The sequence below is a fragment of the Mustelus asterias genome, chromosome 4 (genome assembly GCF_964213995.1).
Source record: "Mustelus asterias chromosome 4, sMusAst1.hap1.1, whole genome shotgun sequence".
Lineage (NCBI taxonomy): Eukaryota > Metazoa > Chordata > Chondrichthyes > Carcharhiniformes > Triakidae > Mustelus > Mustelus asterias.
Genome location: NC_135804.1, coordinates 57,483,332 through 57,505,314, shown reverse-complemented (window position 1 = coordinate 57,505,314; position 21,983 = coordinate 57,483,332). Strand labels below are relative to the sequence as shown.

General features: G+C 43.5%; 1 protein-coding gene across 1 annotated transcript in view; it reads right to left on the bottom strand.

Moving 5' to 3' along the window:
* Positions 1-21,983, bottom strand: part of LOC144492727 (matrix metalloproteinase-15-like) — an 84,164-nt gene that overhangs the window by 27,788 nt on the left and 34,393 nt on the right. Inside the window, exons 2-4 of the mRNA XM_078211090.1 lie at positions 6,425-6,573; positions 1,309-1,431; positions 755-1,062 (exon numbers count right to left, since the gene is read on the bottom strand). Of these exons, the coding sequence (XP_078067216.1) occupies positions 755-1,062; positions 1,309-1,431; positions 6,425-6,573 (580 nt within the window). The remainder of the gene's footprint in view (positions 1-754; positions 1,063-1,308; positions 1,432-6,424; positions 6,574-21,983) is intronic.

Sequence of the window (21,983 nt, the reverse complement as noted above, 5' to 3'; positions counted from 1 at the left end):
GCTTAAAAGATATAAAATTGAATTATAATCTTTCTGCCAGAGTTCAGAACATTGAAATTAGGCATCTCAAATACTGTCACAGGCAATAGTGCACTGGAAGTCAAACATAGAGAGGCAAGGTGCCAGTTTTTACCCATGGTAAGTTCTTATTCTCAACTGTGATGGGAGCTATCTGAGCAGATGCTCGTGAGCTATCTTTGAGAGTGGTACATTGCCAGATATGTGGCTGAAAAGGTCTTTAGGTCAGATATCAAAATTCTTAATGCATGAGTAACAATTTCAGCAGTTACACCACGGGTACAGTGATCAGTGTTCTCCAGGGCTAACCTTGAAAGAGTAAATGGATCTTGCCATTGTCAAAAGTGAACTATTTTCTTTTAATTTAGTAGTTTACTGAGACTTCAAGACAATACAGCAAACTAGAGTTGATAACCTCAGGTTAAAATGGAGGAGAGTGGTTGGATTGGCCCTGTTAATGATAGACACTGATAGAGAGGTCATATAGAATGCAAGGGCAAGAGATTGTCCTTGAATATAGGTAAGAGAACCTATACAGAAGATTCAGAGAGGACAAGAGGGACAGTTAATTCAGAGGCGAGGGGACTGCAGGAGCTAAAATGGAGATCGAAATCATTGAGATTCAGGAGTCATTTAGCGCAGGAACTCAGGGATGAAAGGATGGTATAAACTCAAGCTGGTTTACTGATCACTCTTTCCTTTCATGTCTGAGAGATAAACAAAAAAAAACACTCACCCTGAAGATCAAGGTTATCCAGTGTCCAAGGTTCATCTGAATCAAAATGTGTGTCTCCACCCATTCCAGGCCCAGGGAAGTAGGCATGGGCTAAGAAGCCACCCTCCCCATCAAATGGAGAACTGTCTCCATGGAAACCAGAGGCAAAGAAGACCATGATGTCTGCATTTTTTCTGCGGCCATATCGAATATCGTTAGAAGGAATTTCCTCAAAGATTAATGGTGTCGCTTTCTGCCACACTGCAAAAGCTTTCCGGATGGCCTGGAGTGACTTATATTCCCCCACTTTGGGTGTATAGTTCTGGATACTGCATGAAGGAATAGTAACAGCATTAATTAGGAACCTCAAATCTTGGCATAGGTTTGGAAAAAGAAATTGTGCTCATAATTTCAACTTAATAATGCGATGCCTCCTGCTCAGATGAAACACAAAATTTTAGAAAGAGTTAATCATATAGACACCCACACATACATACAGATATCCCAGACACACAGAGCACAGAGAGTATTATAAGATTTGAATGAGGTTTTAAGGTTTGGACTGAATTCCTTACCTGAATGTGATACGTTCCCGGTTCCACTTTTGTCCTGTGAGGGCATACCGCTTGCGTCGCAGATTTGTCTTGATTTCTGTACCAAAGTTGTCAGGAACACCACAGCGGGGTTTCTTCATCCACCTGGCAAAGGTTAATGAACAAAAAGTTAATATAAAACCTACAGCCTGTCCTCATTATCAACAATGCTGCTTGTTTGCTCAGGCTGCCCTGAACACATTTTCCTTTCCTAACTGCAGAGCCTTATCTGGATGTGCTCACAATGACAAGATTAAAGCTTTCTAGAAAAAACTGACAGCTAGATTTTCTGATAGTTGATGCTTAAATACATTGGATTGGATTTCCCTTTGGGCTACATCTTCAATGGTCCGAATTCACTACTGGAGAGGATAGGGATGGGACCTCCAGCTTATGCCCCAACCTATTTTCCTGGATTGGGGCTAATAAGGCATGCAGTGTAGCTTTCTGACAGGATCGCTACCACAAAGAGGGAGCCCACATCTGCATGGGTACAAAAGTCAGTAATACTATACAGGATACTTGTTACAGCAAGTGTAGAAGAAGTGACATTAAAATGAGCTGAATTCGCCTGAAGAATTTTTTTCACTTTTAAGACAGACTGCACATGACCCAAGGGGCTTCTGACACGTTTTAAAAGGGCTTGAATAGAGGGGAATAAGTCATTACTGAGCCTTCTCCCTCCAATAATCTCCAGAACAGGTTGGCTGGTGCTGACCCTGAGCTTGTTGTTTTGCTGATATTTAAATGCGATGAAGCAGATAAGGATTACTTACAATAGATGGTGGAGGTAGGAGGAGTGGTTGAATGGTGAGAAATGGGGAAAAACATGTGGCAGTACTGACGGAAGTTGAAACAGTGATAAGTCTTCCTGCCCAACTTCACTAATATTTTGCTATGGATAGTGCCCGATACTGTTGACCAATTTATACTACAATGTGCCACAGAGTAGGCTGACTTTTTTATTCTTTTATGTCATTTGAGTATCACTGGCTAGGCCAGCATTTAATGCCCATTCCTAATTGCCCTTCAGAATAGTGACAGCTCAACAGGGTCATTTAATGATTAGCACACTTCTGAGGCTGGGAACAGAAAGCACTTTACACTGTATCTAGGCCATGGTATGCTTTGACCTGGAAGTCCTACATGCTAATGTTGAGTGCAAGATATTTGCAAATATTGCATTCCTCAATGAAGGTCTTTGCCTTAATGAGCTCATGAATTCACCTAACATTTAAAGTTTAAAATAAAAATTCCGAAGCTTGCTAAATATAGATTAAACCAATGTTATAAACAGTATAAAGATCTGCAAGAGTATGCATTATTCATAATAACAAAGCAAATAATTGCACTGTTTGTAGACATTCATATTAGATGTGCAAGGTCGAAGCGGGCATTTCAACATAAAGTGACTGACAAAACATGTGCGCCAAGTCTATACACAGCACACTTGGAGAACAGGATGACTTGAAGCTGCCAAACATTGTACCATAGTTAGTTTCTGTTTCAATCATCAGGACAATGTTCATATGCTTCGCTAAGTCCATCTTTGCTGATATAGCAATTAGCCCATTGTGATGATACTCCACCACAGCAACACAATGTGCCAATGCAACCGCACATTTACTGCAATTGGTCTGCAGTAAATGTAGCCCACATCAACTGAGCAAAATGCCTGTAAGGTAGTTCAACAATTCTCGCCCACCCATTTCACTTAGTTGCTGTTGGGATAGGGAGCATCTTCAGTATGTAAATTACAACACCTAATTTTGTAATTACAGCAACGTATATTTTACAAAAAAGGTAACAAAAACGCAGTAACATAGAGAGAGAACAGGAAATACAGAAAAAAATGAAGATATTGAACATTCAGTAAATCTGGCTCCAAAATGTTATTTATGTAATCGAGAGGGTTTAAAAACTGACAAGAATGATTTCAAGATTTAAAGCGCTAACTTACAAGGAGTGACAAGCAGAATTTTAATACATGGTGAGGAAATCTATATTGTGGTTTTCTTGGGTGGAAGTCAAGGACCATAACTTCCAGGAGTTCAGGCGCAAGTGTAAAGAGTGGCAGAGGGCACGCTGCGCATGCTCGATTGTCAGATGCCCTTTGACAGCCTATTTGGAGTGCAAAAACCCAACAATGAGACCGGGGTTTTTGTGGCACGAAAGAGAGTCCATGTAAGAAGGTTAGTTGAGAGCTGAAGAGGTGGCAGAAGGTCACTAACCCTATGCAAGCTCAGGATTTGCTTGCTGCAGTTGAGAGTTGGGGCTCAGGGAAGCCCAAGAGTAGTGATGTTCTGCTCAGTGTAGCTAGGGAACTGGCATCATGTCATGAGTTGATGCTGGGGTGAAGCCTTGTGAATCCAGCGGATGCAATCTCAGGAAGGGAAGTTGAGGGAAATCAGACTGTGTATCCTCAAAAGAGAGGAGCTGAAATCCTTCGTGAAGAAGACAAAGTTCATAGGGCTTTTATGACTCACAGTGATCACTGATGCCTGGGGAGGTTGCTCAGGAATTCATTTCTGTCTTGGGTGTGCTTACCCTTTAATGTATAGTTTGTGGTGTGCTTGACCATAGTTTTCCTGTTAGTTCATCTTTATCTCATGACGATTCTGTATGTTAAATTATAAGATAATATTGACTACTTGCTTTGTTAACTCTTGTATTGTAAAATTTCTTTTGTTTGTTTAAAACTGTGGCATTTTAAGCTTTATTCCCTTTGTAATATCTGGATTTTCAAATTTTGCCAACTTTAAACAAAAGACCCTAAACAGATCATACAAATAATTTATTTAAGAAATTAATCGTAGTTACAATCTGAGTTTTAAAAATGCTGGGAACCATAAATAATGTAGATGTAACCAAGTTACTTCACTTCTGTTGTATGGACAGAAATAGAAAACACAGTTTTAAAATGACCAAATTTCAAATAAAAATATAATTTTGCCCCACAGAAGAGTGAATGTGTGCAATGGGAAATTTAAGTGATAACAAATAATTCATTTAAATCAAAACTGGAAAAATATCCACTGGATAATGGGATTACAAGTTAAAGGGTAAGTTATAGATTGAGATAATCACATTCTTCATCAGATGAAACAAACAGACACAATGATATCTTTCAAGCAGGATATCACATTTGAATAGTGGAAACATAAGAGTAGGTGAATATTTGGACCTGGAAAATTCCTTGATTTTGGCTCACTCTGTGATGTTGTGGGAGCCACTCACCCTTACCTAAAGATCTTGCTCTAAGTTACAAGATGCCCCAGGGTGAGCTAATCTATTCTTCAAAAGCAAAATTCTGGCATTTTTTTGTTTTCTAAAAAAATCCTTAATTCTCAATGCAACCAATTCAATTGAGAATGTAATCATTCATCGCTGGGATTAAGTAGCACTTTAGTGAACGTTTTGGGCTTTTAAAAGGCCTCAGAGGGTTCAGTCACAAGGATTCAACTGACTACAGTTCCACTATGAAATTTCAAAGACATAAAGAGAGGAATTTCTTGGGAATTCTAAGATATCCATACAACGTACCCTCGCTATGTATGGGAACAGGCATGAAATCTGCCCTTACTTCCCTTTCTCAGTAGAATTTAATGTTTTGGTCCAGAACGTGTAGAAACCAGGCAGTTCCACATTCTGCTCTTCCTTTTGCTCCTAACTATGACACACCCTCTCCAGCCCAAGGAGACTTGTGACCTGGCATTTATCTTGAGTAAATTTGACTATTAGGAAGTATTATTCTAGAATTTTCTTTGAGGAGATTAAATCAGTGGTTAGATTGCCGAATCTCGTGGAGGCTTTTGGCATATCAGTTACTGACTGCAGAGCCCTGCGTTGCCTTTTTCCAGGAAGGCCCATTTCATCTTGTTCCACTCTCAGGCACTTGACAGGCCAGCAGCAGGCCTTCCCCAGGATCCATGACCCTGCGGCCATAGATCCAACCCATTGAGAACTGACGGCCGGCAGATCTATTGAATGGGAGCGCTACGGGGAGGTTGCGGCTATTGCTGGTATGACATCTATCCAAGGCCCAGTATTGCCTCTGGAGCTCAGGCCACAGGTGAATGATGGCGGGAGGAGTCATGGGAGAGGGAGGCTCAGCAGCAAGGGCAGTGGTGTGACTCTCCCTTCCTGATAGCAGGTCCCTCAATCAGGTACTGAATGCCTCTGAATGAGGCACCCTCTAGGAGCCTGAAATCAATCCCACATGAGTTTACTTGTTATGCTTCCTGCATGGCAAACCTCTCATCTGCCATCAGGTTAATATCAGCAGCGGTGGGCTGAGACCCTTAAGTGGACATAAATTGTTTACTTAAGGGCCCCAACTGGTAGTGGGTAGGAAGGTCCACAAGCCCTCCCACCCCTACTTAAATGGGTTGGAGCTGAGAAGTTGGGTTGTAGAACCAACACTCCAACATGATTAAATGCCTCTGTCATCAAACATTCCATGAGGGTGAGCACACAATTGCATCACCTTATAGTAAATTGTACATAGCTTGCTGAAGGAACCAACATGTTGGGTCACTCTTTTTACATGATTATTTAAGGTGTTCCGGGGAATGTCAAACAACTCTCCAAGCCTCTTTTGACAACAACTTCCAAACCCAGGACCTAGCACCTTGAAGGACAAGGGTAGCAGATGCTTGGGAACACCGTCACTTGCAAGTTCTGCTCCAAGGCACACACAATCCTGGCCTGAAATTATAGCGCTGTTCCTTCACTGTAGCTGGGTCAAAATCCTGGAACTCCCTCCCTAACAGCATTGTGGGTGACTTACCTATATGGACTGCAGTCGTTCAAGAAGCAACTCACCATCAACTTCTCAAGGGTAATTAGGGATGGGCAACCTTGGGCTGCCTTTGCCGACAATACTCATATCCCAGGAAAAAATAAAATAGCATGTCATGCAGTGAATGCATATGGTAGTATGCGATACTGAGACACTTGTCAATTCTTTATCAGGGATCAAATCTCTCGTGCTATTTTGTACAAATAGCACAAGAGATTTGATCCCTGAGGCCCATGTGCATCTGAGTGTTGTGTGGAGACTGATCTGACACGGAATTATTTTCAAGCAAGTTCTTACATTTTTGTGTTTTCATCCAGTTCCCCAGTTACTTGAATTCCATAGAACCTCTGCATGTTTGCAATGGCATTGGAGAGGGTCTGCGCTGATCTCATTGTGGACATTCGTAAGCCACCTTGAGGGATATATCCATATGACTGAAGCCAAGACTGAAATATAAACAAGAAGTGTGAGATTGTCATCCAAGTAACTCAATTACGTATGTACTTATAACATAACCAGCAATAAAAAGTCAGTTTACCAAATTAGAGTAGTGGATCGTAAATGAGCCCTATTATCTCCTCTATAGATATTCAAAATAATCAAGGCAATGGAAAACTTTGAGTCATACAAGTTCTGACTCAAAATACAAGTGTTTCCACCAATATCATCATGATCATTATCAATCATGTCTCACAAAAATAATTCCAGCTGCTGATGCCAAAGTCCAAGTCTTCTTTATTGCAGATGTTCATTGTACATTCACAGACCACAGGCATTAGCAAAAACAATCAGTGCAAAATCATAATATGCTGGAAAGGGCGAAATAACATTGAAACAAACACTAGAAAAATAAAAAACATGATTTTAACTGACAACAACCAGCTGTGTGGGATGGGTAGAGAGGAGAAAATGCGGAATTTAGGAACAACAGCAGTTGTTGCAGTTATCTATAGACTGACATACTTTGAAACAGAGTGGATCCTGGGAGGCCACTTTGACTTACAAATATAGGCATTAATTTGAGCTGAAAATTTCAGATACATTCTCTGCCATAATAGCACTTGAAAAACAACAATTGCTCTTCACAGGGCCCAAATTTCACATTTTCTTATTTTGATTCAACCAACATTTTGTTGCAAATGGCTCTTAAAAGAGATATCAATCCTGGAGTTAAAGCTACAATGTAGAACTACAGCACTTCAAAGGATGGCATTATAATTTATTTATTATCACATTTCCCCAACTTTATCACTAATAGCAAAAGAGAAAATTTGTCAAAGCTTTGACAAAGGGTCATCTGGACTCAAAACGTCAGCTCTTTTCTCTCCTTACAGATGCTGCCAGGCCTGCTGAGATTTTCCAGCATTTTCTCTTTTGGTTTCAGATTCCAGCATCCGCAGTAATTTGCTTTTATCACTAATAGCTTCCTCAGTATAATTTGGTCCAGTGGGACATTTTTTTTATTTATTCATTTACAGGATGTGGATGTTGTTGGATCCATCCCTAATTACCCTTTAAAAGATGGTGGTGAGCAGCTATCAGCTGCTATCTTGAACTGCTGCAGTCCAGTAGGTACACCCATAGTACTGTTCAAAAGGAGTGCTAGGATTTTGACCCAGCGACAGTGAACAAACAGCAAAATAGTTGTCAGGATAGTGTTTGACTTGGAGGGAAATTTGCAAGTGGTGGGATTCCCATGCATCTGCTGCATTTGCCCTTCCAGATGGTAGAGGTTGAGGGTTTGGAAGGTGTACAGTCCAAAGATGTGCAAGTCAGACGGATTGGCCATGCTAAAATTACCCCTTTGGGCACAATTTTACCATTGCGTTGCGCCTGTTTTTGGGAACGAAAACTTGATAAATTTGGGCGTGAGGCGAATAGCGCGATCCGGGCCTGCCTCCACACTGATTCCCCCTTTACCAAGGCCTGAAAGTGGCCATGATCGGAACCACACCCAAAACGGGCATGATGTCAATTTAAATGCATTTGCAAGCATTAAAATTGACTTAATGGGCTGGACGTCCAAACTTACCAGCATTTCCTCCTTTACCATCGCGTTCACCCGTCCAGATTTGGCGTAAAACAGACATGCTCGGCAAAGGTCTGTTTCAGGCGCTCCAGCTTCTGAAGAGGTAAGTTCAGAGCTTCCAGCGGCTCTCTAACTCAGATCAGTGGGTGAGGGGGAGGGAGGCAGGCCAGATCATTCTCTGGTTGGGCAGAGGGAGAAGGAGGGCCAAAAGTATCTGTGGTGGAGGGAGGGGGGGGGGATGCGGGCAGGCCAGATCATTCTCTGGTGTGGGGGGGGAGGAGGGAAGTCAGATCATTCTCTGGTGGGGGGGGGGGGAGAGGAGGAGGAGGCCAGATGGTTCTCTGTTGGGGGGGAGGGCAGGGGCAGAGAGGGTCCACTGACACCCTGTGGGAGATCGGTGGAAGGGAAGGGGGGTCCGCTGCTACTCTGCGGGTGATCGGTGGGGGGGAAGTGGGGCGGGGGTCGCGATCGGTCTGAGTAGTGGGGGGCTGAGTGGATAAGGGGGACTATTATGTTGTGGGGGTGGGGCAATGTCTGTGGGGGCCATCATTCCCGGGCCGCTTTTTGCGGCCTGGGAGCAATGTGGCAGGGGAGTGTTTTCAATTTTTTGTTACTGCGCATGCACAGTTGAAGGCTCCAATCGGAGCAGCAACATTTTGGGCGCGATAAGCCCTGCCCACAGCGCGATTCAGATTCGTGACTTTTTTTTCAGGCTGAATGCGTATGAGAACAGGATGATAAGTCGGATCTGAATCACGTCCAGATTCAGCACTTAGAATCAAAATGGTAAAATCGCCTTCTTTGTGTCCAAAGATGTGTAGATTAGGTGGATTAGCCATGGTAAATGTGCAGGGTTACGGGGATAGGGCGGAGGGGAGGGCCTGAGTGGGATGATCTTTCGGAGAGTCTGTGCAGATTTGATGGGTCGGATAGCCTCTTGCTGCACTGTATTCTATGGTTCTAAGGTGCTGTCGAAGGATACTTGGTGAGACACTGCAGTGCATCTTATAGATGGTACACATTGCTGCCATTATGTGATGGTGGTAGAAATAGGAACATTGGAGTAAGAGTAAGCCATTCAGCCCATTAAGTGCAGGAATGAATGCTTAAGGTGGTGGATATGGTTCCAATAAGGCAGACTTTTTTTTCCTGGATGGCATTGAGCATCTTGAGTGTTGTTGAAGCTGTACTCATCTGGGCAAATGTGAACTATTCATCACACTCCTGACTCGTGCCCTATAGCTGGTGGACAGACTTTGGGAATTAAGGAGGGGAGTTATTCTCCACAGAATTCCCAGCCTCTGACCTGCTCTTGTAGCCACAGTATTTATATGGCTGGTACAGTTCAGTTTCTAGTCAGTGGCCACCCTAAAATGTTGATGTTGGGGGATTAAGTAATGGTAATACCATTGAATGTCAAGGGGTGATAGTTAGATTCTCTCGTTGAAGACGGTCATCGTCTGGCACGAATATTACTTGCCACTTATGAACCTGCATATTGTCCAGGTCTTGCTGCATATGGACACAGACTGCTTCAGTACTTGAGGAGCTGTGAATAGTTCTGAACATTGTGCAAACATCAGTGAACATCCCCTCTTCTGATATTATGAGGGGAGAAGATCATTGATGAAGCAGTTGAAAATGGTTAGGCCTAGGACAATACTCTGGGGAACTCCCGCAGCGATGTCCTGCGACTGAGATCACTGGCCTCCAACAACCACAACCATCTTCCTTTGTGCTAGCTGTGATTCTGACTAGTGGAGATTTTTCCCCTGATTCTCATTCACTTCAGTTATGATCACGTTCCTTGATGCCACACTCAGTCAAATGTTGCCTTGATGTCAAGGGCACTTCACATCTTGAATTCAGCTCTTTTGTCCATGTTATGATCAAGGGCGGCACGGTAGCCCAGTGGTTAGCACTGCTGCCTCACAGCGCCAGGGACCCGGGTTCAATTCCAGCCTCAGTCACTGTCTGTGTGGAGTTTGCACATTCTCCTCGTGTCAGCATAGGTTTCCTCCGGATGCTCTGGTTTCCTCCCATGGTCCAAAGATGTGCAGGTTAGGTTGATTGGCCATGCTAAATTGATCCTAGTGTCAGGGGGATTAGCAGGATAAATGAGGGTTATGGAAATAGGGTCTGGGTGGGATTGTGTTCGGTGCAGACTCGACGGGCTGAATGGCCTCCTTCTGCATTTTCAGAATTCTATGATTTTATGATAAGGTTGTAATGAGGTCAGGAGCTGAGTGGCCCTGGCAGAACTCAAACTGAATATTAATGAGCAGATTATTGCTGAGTTAGTGCCACTTTGCAGCACTGTTGATAACAATTTCCATCACTTTGCTGATGATTCAAGGTCAACTGATGGGGCAGTAATTGGCTGGTTGGATTTGTCCTTTTTATGTGGACAGGATATACTTGGCAATTTTCCATATTGCCGGGTAGATGCCATTTTGTAGCTGTACTGGACCAGCTTGGCTGGTGAAGCGGCAAGTTCTGGAGCACAAGTCTTCAGTACTATTGGTGGAATGTTGCCATGGCCCATAGCCTTTGCTGTGTCCAGTACTTTCAGCTGTTTCTGATATCACGTGAAGTGAGTCAAATTGGCTGAAGACCGACGTCTCTGATATTGAGGACGTCAGGAGTAGGCCAGAAAGGATCATCTACCCACAATTCTGGCTAAAGTTCATAGAAGTCATAGAATCCCTACAGTCCAGAAGGAGGCCATTCGGTCCATCGAACCTACACCAAGGATAGCTAATTAACAGCTTTCCCTGAATGCAAGGTTAAATGTTTCACATTACCTTGGGAAAAGGGGCAGGCGAAGCCATTTGTGAGATCAGGTTATAGGCTTCCCTACTAATCAATGATCTCTATGAATATCTGACAGCAGAAGCTCTGTGTGGCAAGCAGACAGACAACAGGCTGCTTGGCTTTCTGAACTACCACACCTAGACAAGGAACAGAGATGGTATCTGGTTGAAGAAATCCATCTTGCAGTTATCTTAGGATTCCAAGAGATTCATTTTGGCATTGTCAGTGGCATGAAGGGGTGCAGGGGAAGAAAAATCATTGGAATAGGCAGTACTGCGTGCTGGATTTACAAAACTTTCCAAAAACTGAGGAAAGCATCTGGACAGTCACATGAAGTTGCTACTTGGTGAAAGATGGATACAGGGATCCACTGGAAGTTCAAGAAATCATGGACTCATAGAGTCATAGAGATTTACAACATGGAAACAGACCCTTCGGCCTAACTTGTCCATGCCACCCACTTTTTGCCATTAAGCTAGTCCCAACCTCCCGTGTTTGGCCCATATCTCTCGATATCAATCTTACCCATGTAACTGTCTAAATGCTTTTCAAAAGACAAAATTGTACTCACCTCTATATTACCTCTGGCAGCTTGTTCCAGACACTCACCACCCTCTGTGTGAAAAAATGCCCCTCTGGACTCTTTTGTATTTCTCCCCTCTCACCTTAAACCTATGCCCTCTAGTTTTAGACTCCTCTGCCTTTGGGAAAAGATGTTGATTATCTACCTTATCTATGCCCCGCATTATTTTATAGACCTTTATAAGATCACCCTTAAGCCTCCTATGCTCCAGGGAAAAAAGTTCCAGTCTATCCAGCCTCTCCTTATAGCTCAAACCATCAAGTCCCGGTAGCATCCTAGTAAATCTTTTCTGCACTTTTTCTGGTTTAATAATATCTTTTCTATAATAGGGTGACCAGAATTGCACACAGTATTCCAGGTGTTACCTTACCAATGCCTTTTACAACTTCAACAAGACGTCCCATTCCAGTATTCAATGTTCTGACCAATGAAACCAAAGCATGCCGAATGTCTTCTTCACCACCCTGTCCACTTGTGACTCCACTTTCAAGGAATTATGAATCTGTACCCCCAGATCTTTTTGTTCTATAACTTTCCCCAACACCCTAACATTAACTGAGTAACTCCTGCCCTAGTTCGATCTACCAAAATGTATCACCTCGCATTTATCTAAATTAAACTCCATCTGCCATTCATCAGCCCACTGGCCCAATTTATCGAGATCCCATTACAATCCGAGCTAACTTCCTTGATTGTCCACTATGCCACCAATCTTGGTGTCATCAGCAAACTTACTAACCATGCCTCCTAAATTCTCATCCAAATCATTAATATAAATTACAAATAACAGTGGACCAAGCACCGATCTCTGAGGCTCACCATTGATCACAGACCTCCAGTTTGAAAAGCAGCCCTCGACAACTACCCTCTGTCTTCTGTCATCAAGCCAATTTTGTATCCAATTGGCTACCTCACCCTGGATCCTGTGAGGTCTAACCTTATGCAACAATATACCATGCGGTACCTTGTCAAAGGCCTTGCTAAAGTCCACATAGACAATGTCGACTGCACTGCCCTCATCTACCTTCTTGGTTACCCCTTCAAAACACTCAAAATAGTGAGACATGATCTTCCACTCACAAAGCCATGCTGACTGTCCCTAATCAGTCCTTGCGTCTCTAAATGCCTGCAGATCCTGTCTCTCAGAATACCTCTAACAACTTACCCACTACAGATGTTAGGCTCACAGGCCTGTAGTTCCCAGGCTTTTCCCTGCAGCCCTTCTTAAACAAAGGCACATCATTTGCCACCCTCCAATCTTCAGGCACCTCACCTGTGGCTGTCGATGATTCGAATATCTCTGCCAGACGATCTGCAATTTCCTCCCTAGCTTCCCACAACGTCCTGGGATACACTTCATCAGGTCCCAGGGATTTATCTATCTTGTTGCACATTTAAGACTTCCAGCGCCTCCTTCTCTGTAATATGTACACTCCTCAAGACATCACTATTTATTTCCCCAAGTTCCCTTACATCCATGCCTTTCTCAACAGTAAATACTGATGAGAAATATTCATTTTGGATCTCACCCATCTCTTGCGGCTCTGCACATAGATGACCTTGTTGATCCTTAAGAGGCCCCATTCTCTCCTTAGTTACTCTTTTGCCCTTCATGAATTTGTAGAAACTCTTTGGATTCTCCTTTGCCTTACCTGCCAAAGCAATCTCATGTCCTCTTTTTGCCCTCCTGATTTCTTTTTAACTCTACTCCGACACTCTCTATACTCTTCAAGAGATCCACTTGATCCCAGCTGCCAATGCATGCCATATGCCTCCTTCTTCTTCTTGACCAGAGCCTCAATATCCTGAATCATCCAGGGTTCCCTACTTCTACCAGCCTTGCCCTTCACTCTAAAAGGAACGTGTTTATCCTGAACCCTGATTAACACATTTTTGAAAGCCTCCCACTTAGCAGCCTTTGTCTCTTTGCCTGACAACAGACTCCCCCAATCAAATTTTGAAAGTTCATGTCAAAAACCATCAAAATTGGCCTTGCCCCAATTTAGAATTTTAGCTTTTGGGCCAGACCTATAATTCTCCATAACTATCTTAAAACTAATGGAATTATGGTCGTTGGTCCCAAAGTGATCCCTCACTAACACTTCTGTCATCTGCTCTTCCTTATTTCCCAAGAGGAGGTCAAGTTTTGCCCCCTCTCTAGTCGGGCCATCTATATGCTGTTGGCTATAAGGAACATAATTCCATGGTAAGTTTAAAAGGGGAATGTTTCTCTCTGTAAAGTGTAAGTTGGCTACAAAAAGAAAATAATGTTTAATCATAAGTGCTTCTCATAATTTGTTACAGTGTAAGTTTTAAAAAGTGAAATTTTGCCATGTCAAGCTTTTGGCTAATAAGTGGAAGTTTGAATCTCTTTTTAATAGTTATAATCTCTATGGAAAACATAGCACAAGTTGGAGCCAGACTCCTTGCTTCTTGACAGTGACAATAAGCTCTGTGGCTGGCGAGCTTGCACATCAAGCATCTCTATGAACATGCCTACCAACCTTTTCCTGTATGCTGCCTCACTGTAGTCCTTACTTGAGTCCTCTGCATCAGAACTCCTCTGTGACCTTGCCCTTCATGAAGTTTAGACGCTTTCCCTTTCCCCTGCCCTGGCTGGAGCCTATTTGCGCCCTGTTACTCACCATATGCTGATCTCAGATCTAGACTATTCTCCAAAGTATGCCCAGTGACAACATCTGAGTTGGCGGCTGCAAGTGTCAGATCAAGTGATGGTGTTTCTTTGCCATTCATCTGTGCCATCACATGCTTTTCATCGTAAGGTTACACTAGAAGGTAGGTGGAAGTTGAGCTCTCGCCGCTTGTCTACCTCTATCTTCAGACCCCTCAGAGATGCATCAGAGAACCTGGAAACCCTCTGCTTCTCCATTGATAGTTTTTTGCAGAAACACTTTTTGATACAGTCCCACTACTTGCTGCAGCCAGAATGCATCTCCTCTTTAGGATTTACAGGTGCCTTCAGGCTCGCCATGTACACAACCCTGGCACACAACCTCCTGCTGCGCATAGAGATAGTTAGCAGCACATTTTGTGTTGGGCTGCAAACTGCAATCATGGTGATGAGTAAACAGCAAAATGTTTGTGCGCAGCTTGCATCACTTTGATCAGTAAGAAGTCTCACAACACTAGGTTAAAGTCCAACAGGTTTATTTGACAGCACAAGCTTTCAGAGTCTCGCTCCTTCATCAGGTGAGTGAGGACTTGTGTTCACAAACAGGGCATTTACAGACACAAACTCTGTGGCATCATCTCACGTGAGAACACCATTCACCAGGTACACGGTACATACTCTTGCAACTCGGCCAACGTTGTCTACCTGATACACTGCAGCAAAGGATGTCCTGAGGCATGGTACCATTGGGGAGACCATGCAGACGCTACGACAATGGATGAATGAACACCGCTCGACAATCATCAGGCAGGAGCGTTCCCTTCCAGTCGGGTAATACTTCAGCAGTCACGGGCATTCAGCCTCTGATCTTCGGGTACGCATTCTCCAAGGCGGCCTTCACGACACACGACAACGCAGAATCGCTGAGCAGAAACTGATCGCCAAGTTCCGCACACAGGAGGACGGCCTCAGCCGGGATCTTGGGTTCATGTCACACTATCTGTAATCCTCACGACTTGCCTGGGCTTGCAAAATCTCACTAACTGTCATGGCTGGAGACAATACACACCTATTTAACTTGTGCTTGGCCCTCTCTCCACTCACATTGCCTGTACCTTTAAGACTTGATTACCTGTAAAGACTCGCATTCCAACGATTATCTTGTAAATTGAGTTTGTGTCTGTATATGCCCTGTTTGTGAACACAAGTCCTCACTCACCTGATGAAGGAGCGAGACTTCAAAAGCTTGTGCTGCCAAATAACCTGGTGTTGTGAGACTTCTTACTGTGCTTACCCCAGTCCAATGCCGGCATCTCCACATCATCACTTTGATCAGGCATGTAGTAATTGCAGGAGGAGCCTCACATCAAAAAAGTGACCCTATCAAATTTTTAGCTCAAGTTCTTTTGGATGAACTTAACCTGGCAAGTAAGATATAGACATCAACAAATCTTTTCTGGACTTCCAAAACCTCTTCAGAAATAAAGGACGCTCCCAAAGTAAGATCTATCAACATATATCTGAAGTCTTGACTTTTTGGAGTTATTATTTATTCATTGTCTTTTTATGCTATTTAACCTAAGTATTTTTTTTCATTTCATACAATTTCTGAGATCATCTATTATTTACTGTGTCATTGCAACAGCCAGCTGTGCTCCTTGCGGAGGAGTAGGTCCATGTAGGATTTTTTTTTCCCCATGGTTTACAACTAACACAGAATTTATTATTGTTGCAGATTGAATTTTTAGTCCCCAGGAAATCTCAGCCAAATTATGAGATCATTCACAATCTTCAACAAGCCACTGCCTCTCCCCCACCCCACCCAACCCCAAATACAGCCCAACTCCTCTCACACTTACTTCTTGGAAGACTGGCTCTTGGCCATTAATCTTTGCCAAAATAATAAAGCATGGAAAAAAGAACCACATATAACTGTCTACACCTACAATATTGAGGAGGATAAGGCTGTTGTACCAGAAAAAGCTAATGAAGCCAATTTACTTGCTTTCCCCCCAAAAAACTTGAAACAACTAAGCTTAAATCCTCATTTGCAAAAACATAGCAAAAATGTGCATATCGGTAAAATTCATTCTTTTTATTTGGTGCCATTTTTCAGCTACTCTAGCTAATTATAATGTCAAATTCTCGAGCATTTTTTATTGGCCGGGGACAAATAAAATTGGTGTCAATCTCAATTATTTACTTCCATTTCCAACATTGCAAAATAAAAGTCAGCAGTCAGCATCAAAAGAGAAGAGCTGAGGAGAATGGTCAGTAATCACAAGGAGATAACAGAGTTGTTTTAGTGGTCACACTGAATGATGCACTCGGCAGTTGGTAAAAATGGACAGAAAAGAGATTGCTAATTACTACAAAAAGAAGGAAGAACCAATTGAACTATTTAATTATGAATGCTAAAAGCATTTTCAGCAAGATGGCTAAACACATGGCTGGTGTGGCAATTGGGAGCTATATGCAATAATATTTTCAGGACTTGAGTAAAACCCCTAATGAGGAGGAGTACAACAAACAAAGAGTATTCGAGGTGGACAGACCAGACAGGGAAGAAGATGGGGTGGCTCTGTACGTCAGGTAAAATAAGTTGATCCATTTTGTAGGATAGGTTTTTCAATGGAATATTATCTACTCTGAGTGATACAAAGTTAATTTCTGGAATTTTCTGCAGACCATCAACTCAAAATAAAAATGGGTAGGTTACTCTATCAGAAAGATAAGTGGGTGCAAACAGAAAGGCCATACAAATGAGAAACTTTAATCATCCTAACATCATTTGGGAATGTCCAAGCTATCAAGAACCTGAATGTAATATAAATATTTTCCATAACAGTTCATGCTCAATGTTATAGTCATTAGCACTTGGGTGTACCTACACAACAGGAACTGCAGTGGTTCAAGAAAACAGCTCACCATCACCTTCTCAGGGGCAATTAGGGGTGGGCAATAAATACTGGCCCAGCAAACGATATCCACATCCCATAAATCAATAAGAAAAATGTGGTTAATTGGGAATCCAAATGTGGCTCGATGCAATTTTGATTAGTAAATAAAGAGGAAACACTGCCACTGTTCATGAAATCAAATGCACATGCACTTTAATTTTTTTGTGAGCTTGATGGCAAAATAATGAAATGAAAAGCAAAGTATGAATGTTTTACAGTAGATGTGAGTGTTTTACTTCCTGGGTTCCTGAATGGTGTTAAATGGTTGTTAAATAAATGTACACTCTTATGCAGACTTATCTAAGGGCGTTTCCCACGACAGTTAGTGCACGTGGCTAAAACAATGTCACTGTGGCTAAGCTTGTGACCTGTTGGCAATTAATTTGGAGAACACTTCCACAGTATTCTACAATTGAAGTAAAAAGTTAAAAGCAGGCTTTACCAAAATGGTAGTTATTGGTTCAATAACAACAGTAAATGAAAACTATAGGAGAGGAGCTGTAAGATATGATTTATATCTTGTGAATGGATTCATCCGATACCTGCAGCAAAATCATGAGTTATGGTTAGCACAATTTGTGAGTTGTGAATTATAACTCACATTCAACATAAGTTTAAAAAACACAAATCAAATAAAGAAGTAATAGAGAAGGTTTAATGGCTTTTTCTGTTCCTTTGTGGCTCGGTTTGAGTTCACCGTGACTGCATGGCTTTGGGATGTGGAGTTTATATGAAGAGTACGTTTGAAGCATGGACAAAGGAAAAGTATTCAGATGACATAACCCCAATTGATATAAAGCCCTGGTAGGATTCAGCTCAATTCTATACAAAACTCATGCAGTGTGCAGTGATTACAATTGTATTTTCAGATGAAAGCTAGATCCCTCCAGTGAACTTTCTCTGAATGTTCATGGGAAAATATGAGACATAGGGTATCTAATGTAAGCATTAAAAGGAATTAAACACTTGCTGACCTTGAGCTGGTTGTCATCTTCATGTCATTTCTAAGGCTGGGTCCTGAAACATGATAGTAGGTAATTGACACTCCCAGCCTAACATCTGTGTCAGAGATAAGGCTATAATATTGCATCTACAATTATCCAAATCATGATCCTTGGTATAGAAATTGACTTTGTGTAATGGTGTAAAATCAGTGTTAGCGAATTGGTAGCCTGTTTTACATTTCTCCTGATTTCAATTTCCATTGAAATTTTGCTAACTCACTATCATCCATTTTATATGTTCACATAAATTCATGATTTAGCCCCTTGTCTGTACAGCTCCTCAACTGGAGTGGAGGACAACAGAATCAACCTTGACTTTTCTCAGCCTAAAGCTGCCAGCAATGATTGGTGGAAGGTTCAGGGAGCCAAGGCCAATCTGTCTCTAAATTGTAATGTTTATAGTTGTCCCCTACTATTTCTGTAACATTTTTAAAATCATAAATTAAGACACAAGGGCAGTAGTCTCAGGCTCAAACACTGTATTGCCATATCACATATTTCAGTGGACCTAAAAAGACTGGTGAAATGGTGATTAATCTAGCCATTTTTATATTGGGAAAGCTTACAAGATCTATGACCTACAATGCAGAACACCAAGGAGGTTGAAAAAACAAAACAGAGCTGTGATAAATCAGGGAATAGTAATTAGATTATGTCAAGCTTAGAAACATATGAAATAGGAGCAGGAGTAGGCCATATGATACCTGAAGACCACTCTGTTACTCAATAAGATCATAGCTGATCTGATTCGTGCCTCAACTCCACTTTCTCGCCTGTTCCCCATAACCCTTCACTCCCTTTTTAATTCAAAAATCAGCCACTCCACTCTTGACTCAATCATCTCTCTGGGGTGGAGAATAATCCTCTCTGACAGAAAAAAATCCTCCTCATCTCTGTTTTAAATAAGCAACCCCTTATTCAGAAACTGTCCCCTCGTTCTAGATTCTCCCATTAAGGGGAACACCCTCTCAACATCAACGCTGCCTAGTCCTCTTAGAATCTTAAATGTTTTAACAAGATCACCTCTCATTCTTCTAAATTCCAATGAGTATAAAAAGGCCAATTTACTCAATGATTTCTCATAAAACAACCTCTTCATCCCAGGAATCAACTTAGCAAACCTTGTCTGAACTGCCTCTATTGCAAGTACATCCCTCCTTAAATTAGGAGCCTAAAATTGTACACTAGGTGTGGTCTCTGCAAAATCCTGAACCGTTATAGCAATCCTTCCCTGCTTTTACACCTCATCTGCCACAAAGGCCAACATTCCATTTGCCTTCAAATATGCTGCATCTATTGGTTCCCTTTTATCTACCTGCCTATTACATCCTTAAAGAACTTCAAAAAATTTGTCAAAGGCAATTTTTCTTTCATAAAACCATGTTTGTTTCTGTTTGATTGCATAATGATTTTCTAAATGTTATGTTACTACTTCCTTAACCGTGGACTCCCAACATTTTCCCAATGATGGTATGTTAACTGGCCTATAATTTTCTGCTTTCTGTTTCCTTTTTTTTCTTGAATAAGGGTGTTGTATTTGCAGATTTCCAATCCACTGAGACCTTTCCAGAATTTAAGAAATTTTGGAAAATTATGACCTTTGCTGCAGCCACTTCCTATGAGAAGCTAAAATGTAGACTCCCAGGTCCCGGGTGCTTGACAGCCTTTAGTCCCATTAGTTTTGTCTAGTACTCTTTCTTTCAACATAAAGGGAGCAATTCTCCCAAAAAAATTTGAAGTGTCGAATTTGCGTAAAAACTGGAGTAAATCCCACTGGATTTTTCACCGGGATTTTCAAAATGAATTTCCCACACTCTGTGCACTGCAGAGTGCACTCGGGTGAATCACGTGAAAAATCAGGAGATGGGGCCTATTCCCACTGAAAAGGCTGAAATCAGTGCGCTGAGTGGGCCACCGCGCATGCGTCGATCTCTGGGACATTGCTAAACAAGTCCTCCCAGCACTGACATTACTGGCCTCTCACTCCCCCTCCCCCCATGGACATTGTTGGCCTCATCGCTGGTCTCTCACCTCCTCCCCCCCCCCACAAGAACATTCCTGGCCTCCTCATCTGCCACTGACCCGGACATTGCTGGCCTTCCCATCACCCACTGACCCAGACATCGCTGGCCTCCCCATCCCCCATGGACCCGGACATCGCTGACCTCCCCATCCTCCACTGACCTGGACATCGCTGGCCTCCTCATCCCCCACTGACTCGGACATCGCTGGCCTCCCCATCCCCCATGGACCCGGACATCGCTGGCCTCCCCATCCCCCATGGACCCGGACATCGCTGACCTCCCCATCCTCCACTGACCTGGACATCGCTGGCCTCCTCATCCCCCACTGACTCGGACATCGCTGGCCTCCCCAATCCCCCCCCCCCCCCAGTTAACACACAGGACACTGGCCTCACTGCTCCCCTGGACAAGGTATCTTACTGAATTAACCCAATCAGCACCTCTGGAGATGGCTCAGCCTCTGTTGAAACCAGGTTGCCTGTACATTATTCACAATGTAATTTAACTAACGGGCCCATGACTGGCCCAAACTGACTGCACCTGGACTCCCTTAACAAGACAGAGCTGTATATAAGCTGCAACTTTGGACACACAGGCAGTCAAACCGGGAAGATGGCACCCAAGAGAAGTAGCCCCAGGTTTTCCGAGAGTGAGCAGGCCCACCTGCTGGATGCAGTGGAGGTGAGCTGCCAACTGCTGTACCCCACTCAGAGCCATCGCCCAATGGGTTGCACAGCAAGCGCGTTACAGCGGGCAGTGGCTGCAGTTGTAAATGCCCAGACACTGGAGACCAGTACCGAAAGAAGATGAACGACCTTCTTCAGGTTGCAAGGGTGAGTGTGCATCCTATTCTGAAACCATTACACGTGCTGTGCTTACAATGTCAAATCATCCCCAGACACCTCAAGGGCAGCCACCAACCACGCCCCCCGCCCCTCACCCCCAGTACCGCTTCCAACCCTGTGGCACTCCCCAATCAGCACACTCCAGTGGGAACCCATTTCCCCGAAACAGCCAACACCAAGCTCCCCAATGCCGCCATACATTGCACCCCATGCCCTTCCATACATCATGCTTTCAATCCCCCTTATGTCCCGACAGGAGAAAAATGCACATAATCGCCGTGTGACGGAAAAACACTGTTGGGGGTGTTCCTGAGCTGTGGCTGCTGATGGGCTCTGAGCAGTGTGCCCTGGAGCTGGCAGGGGTGGTGGTGGGAGGGGGAGGAGGGGGGGAGGTGAGCCTAGAATGGTCGACAACAGCCAGGTCAGCGTCCAGCATGCAAGTGAGCATCAGCTGAACCCTATTCCTGAGGTCTTCTTTGAAGTAAGTGCCATGCTGCATGGGCTGTTTTCCCTCCCTCCCACTAATGTGTGTTCTTTCTTACAGTGGTGGACCCTGATGCACCAGGCCCTTCTAATGTCGGTGCCCCCCGCCCCCCCCCCCCCCCCCCCCCCCCCGCTGCACATGAAAAAACTCCCCTGGTATCTCAGAGGGAGGCCCAGAATAATCCTCCAAGGACAGCACCAGTGCTTCGGCACAGGAATCAACCAAACGACCCACCAACACAGCGACTATCACGATGGTGGGTCACATTAGTGCTGACGCATCTGGGTCACTTACTGGTAAGCACATCACAGCCGCTGTTGCACATCGGATGGAGGCGGGAACATCTGAGGGCTCGGGCACGCAAGTCTGCCAGAGGCGAGGAATCAGCTGGCCCCAAGCCAGATGCTGGGCCTCAGGGTTCATTCATCCTGAAGCTGGTGGAGATGCATCAGCAAACCTAGAGAGTGTGACTGTAAGGCTG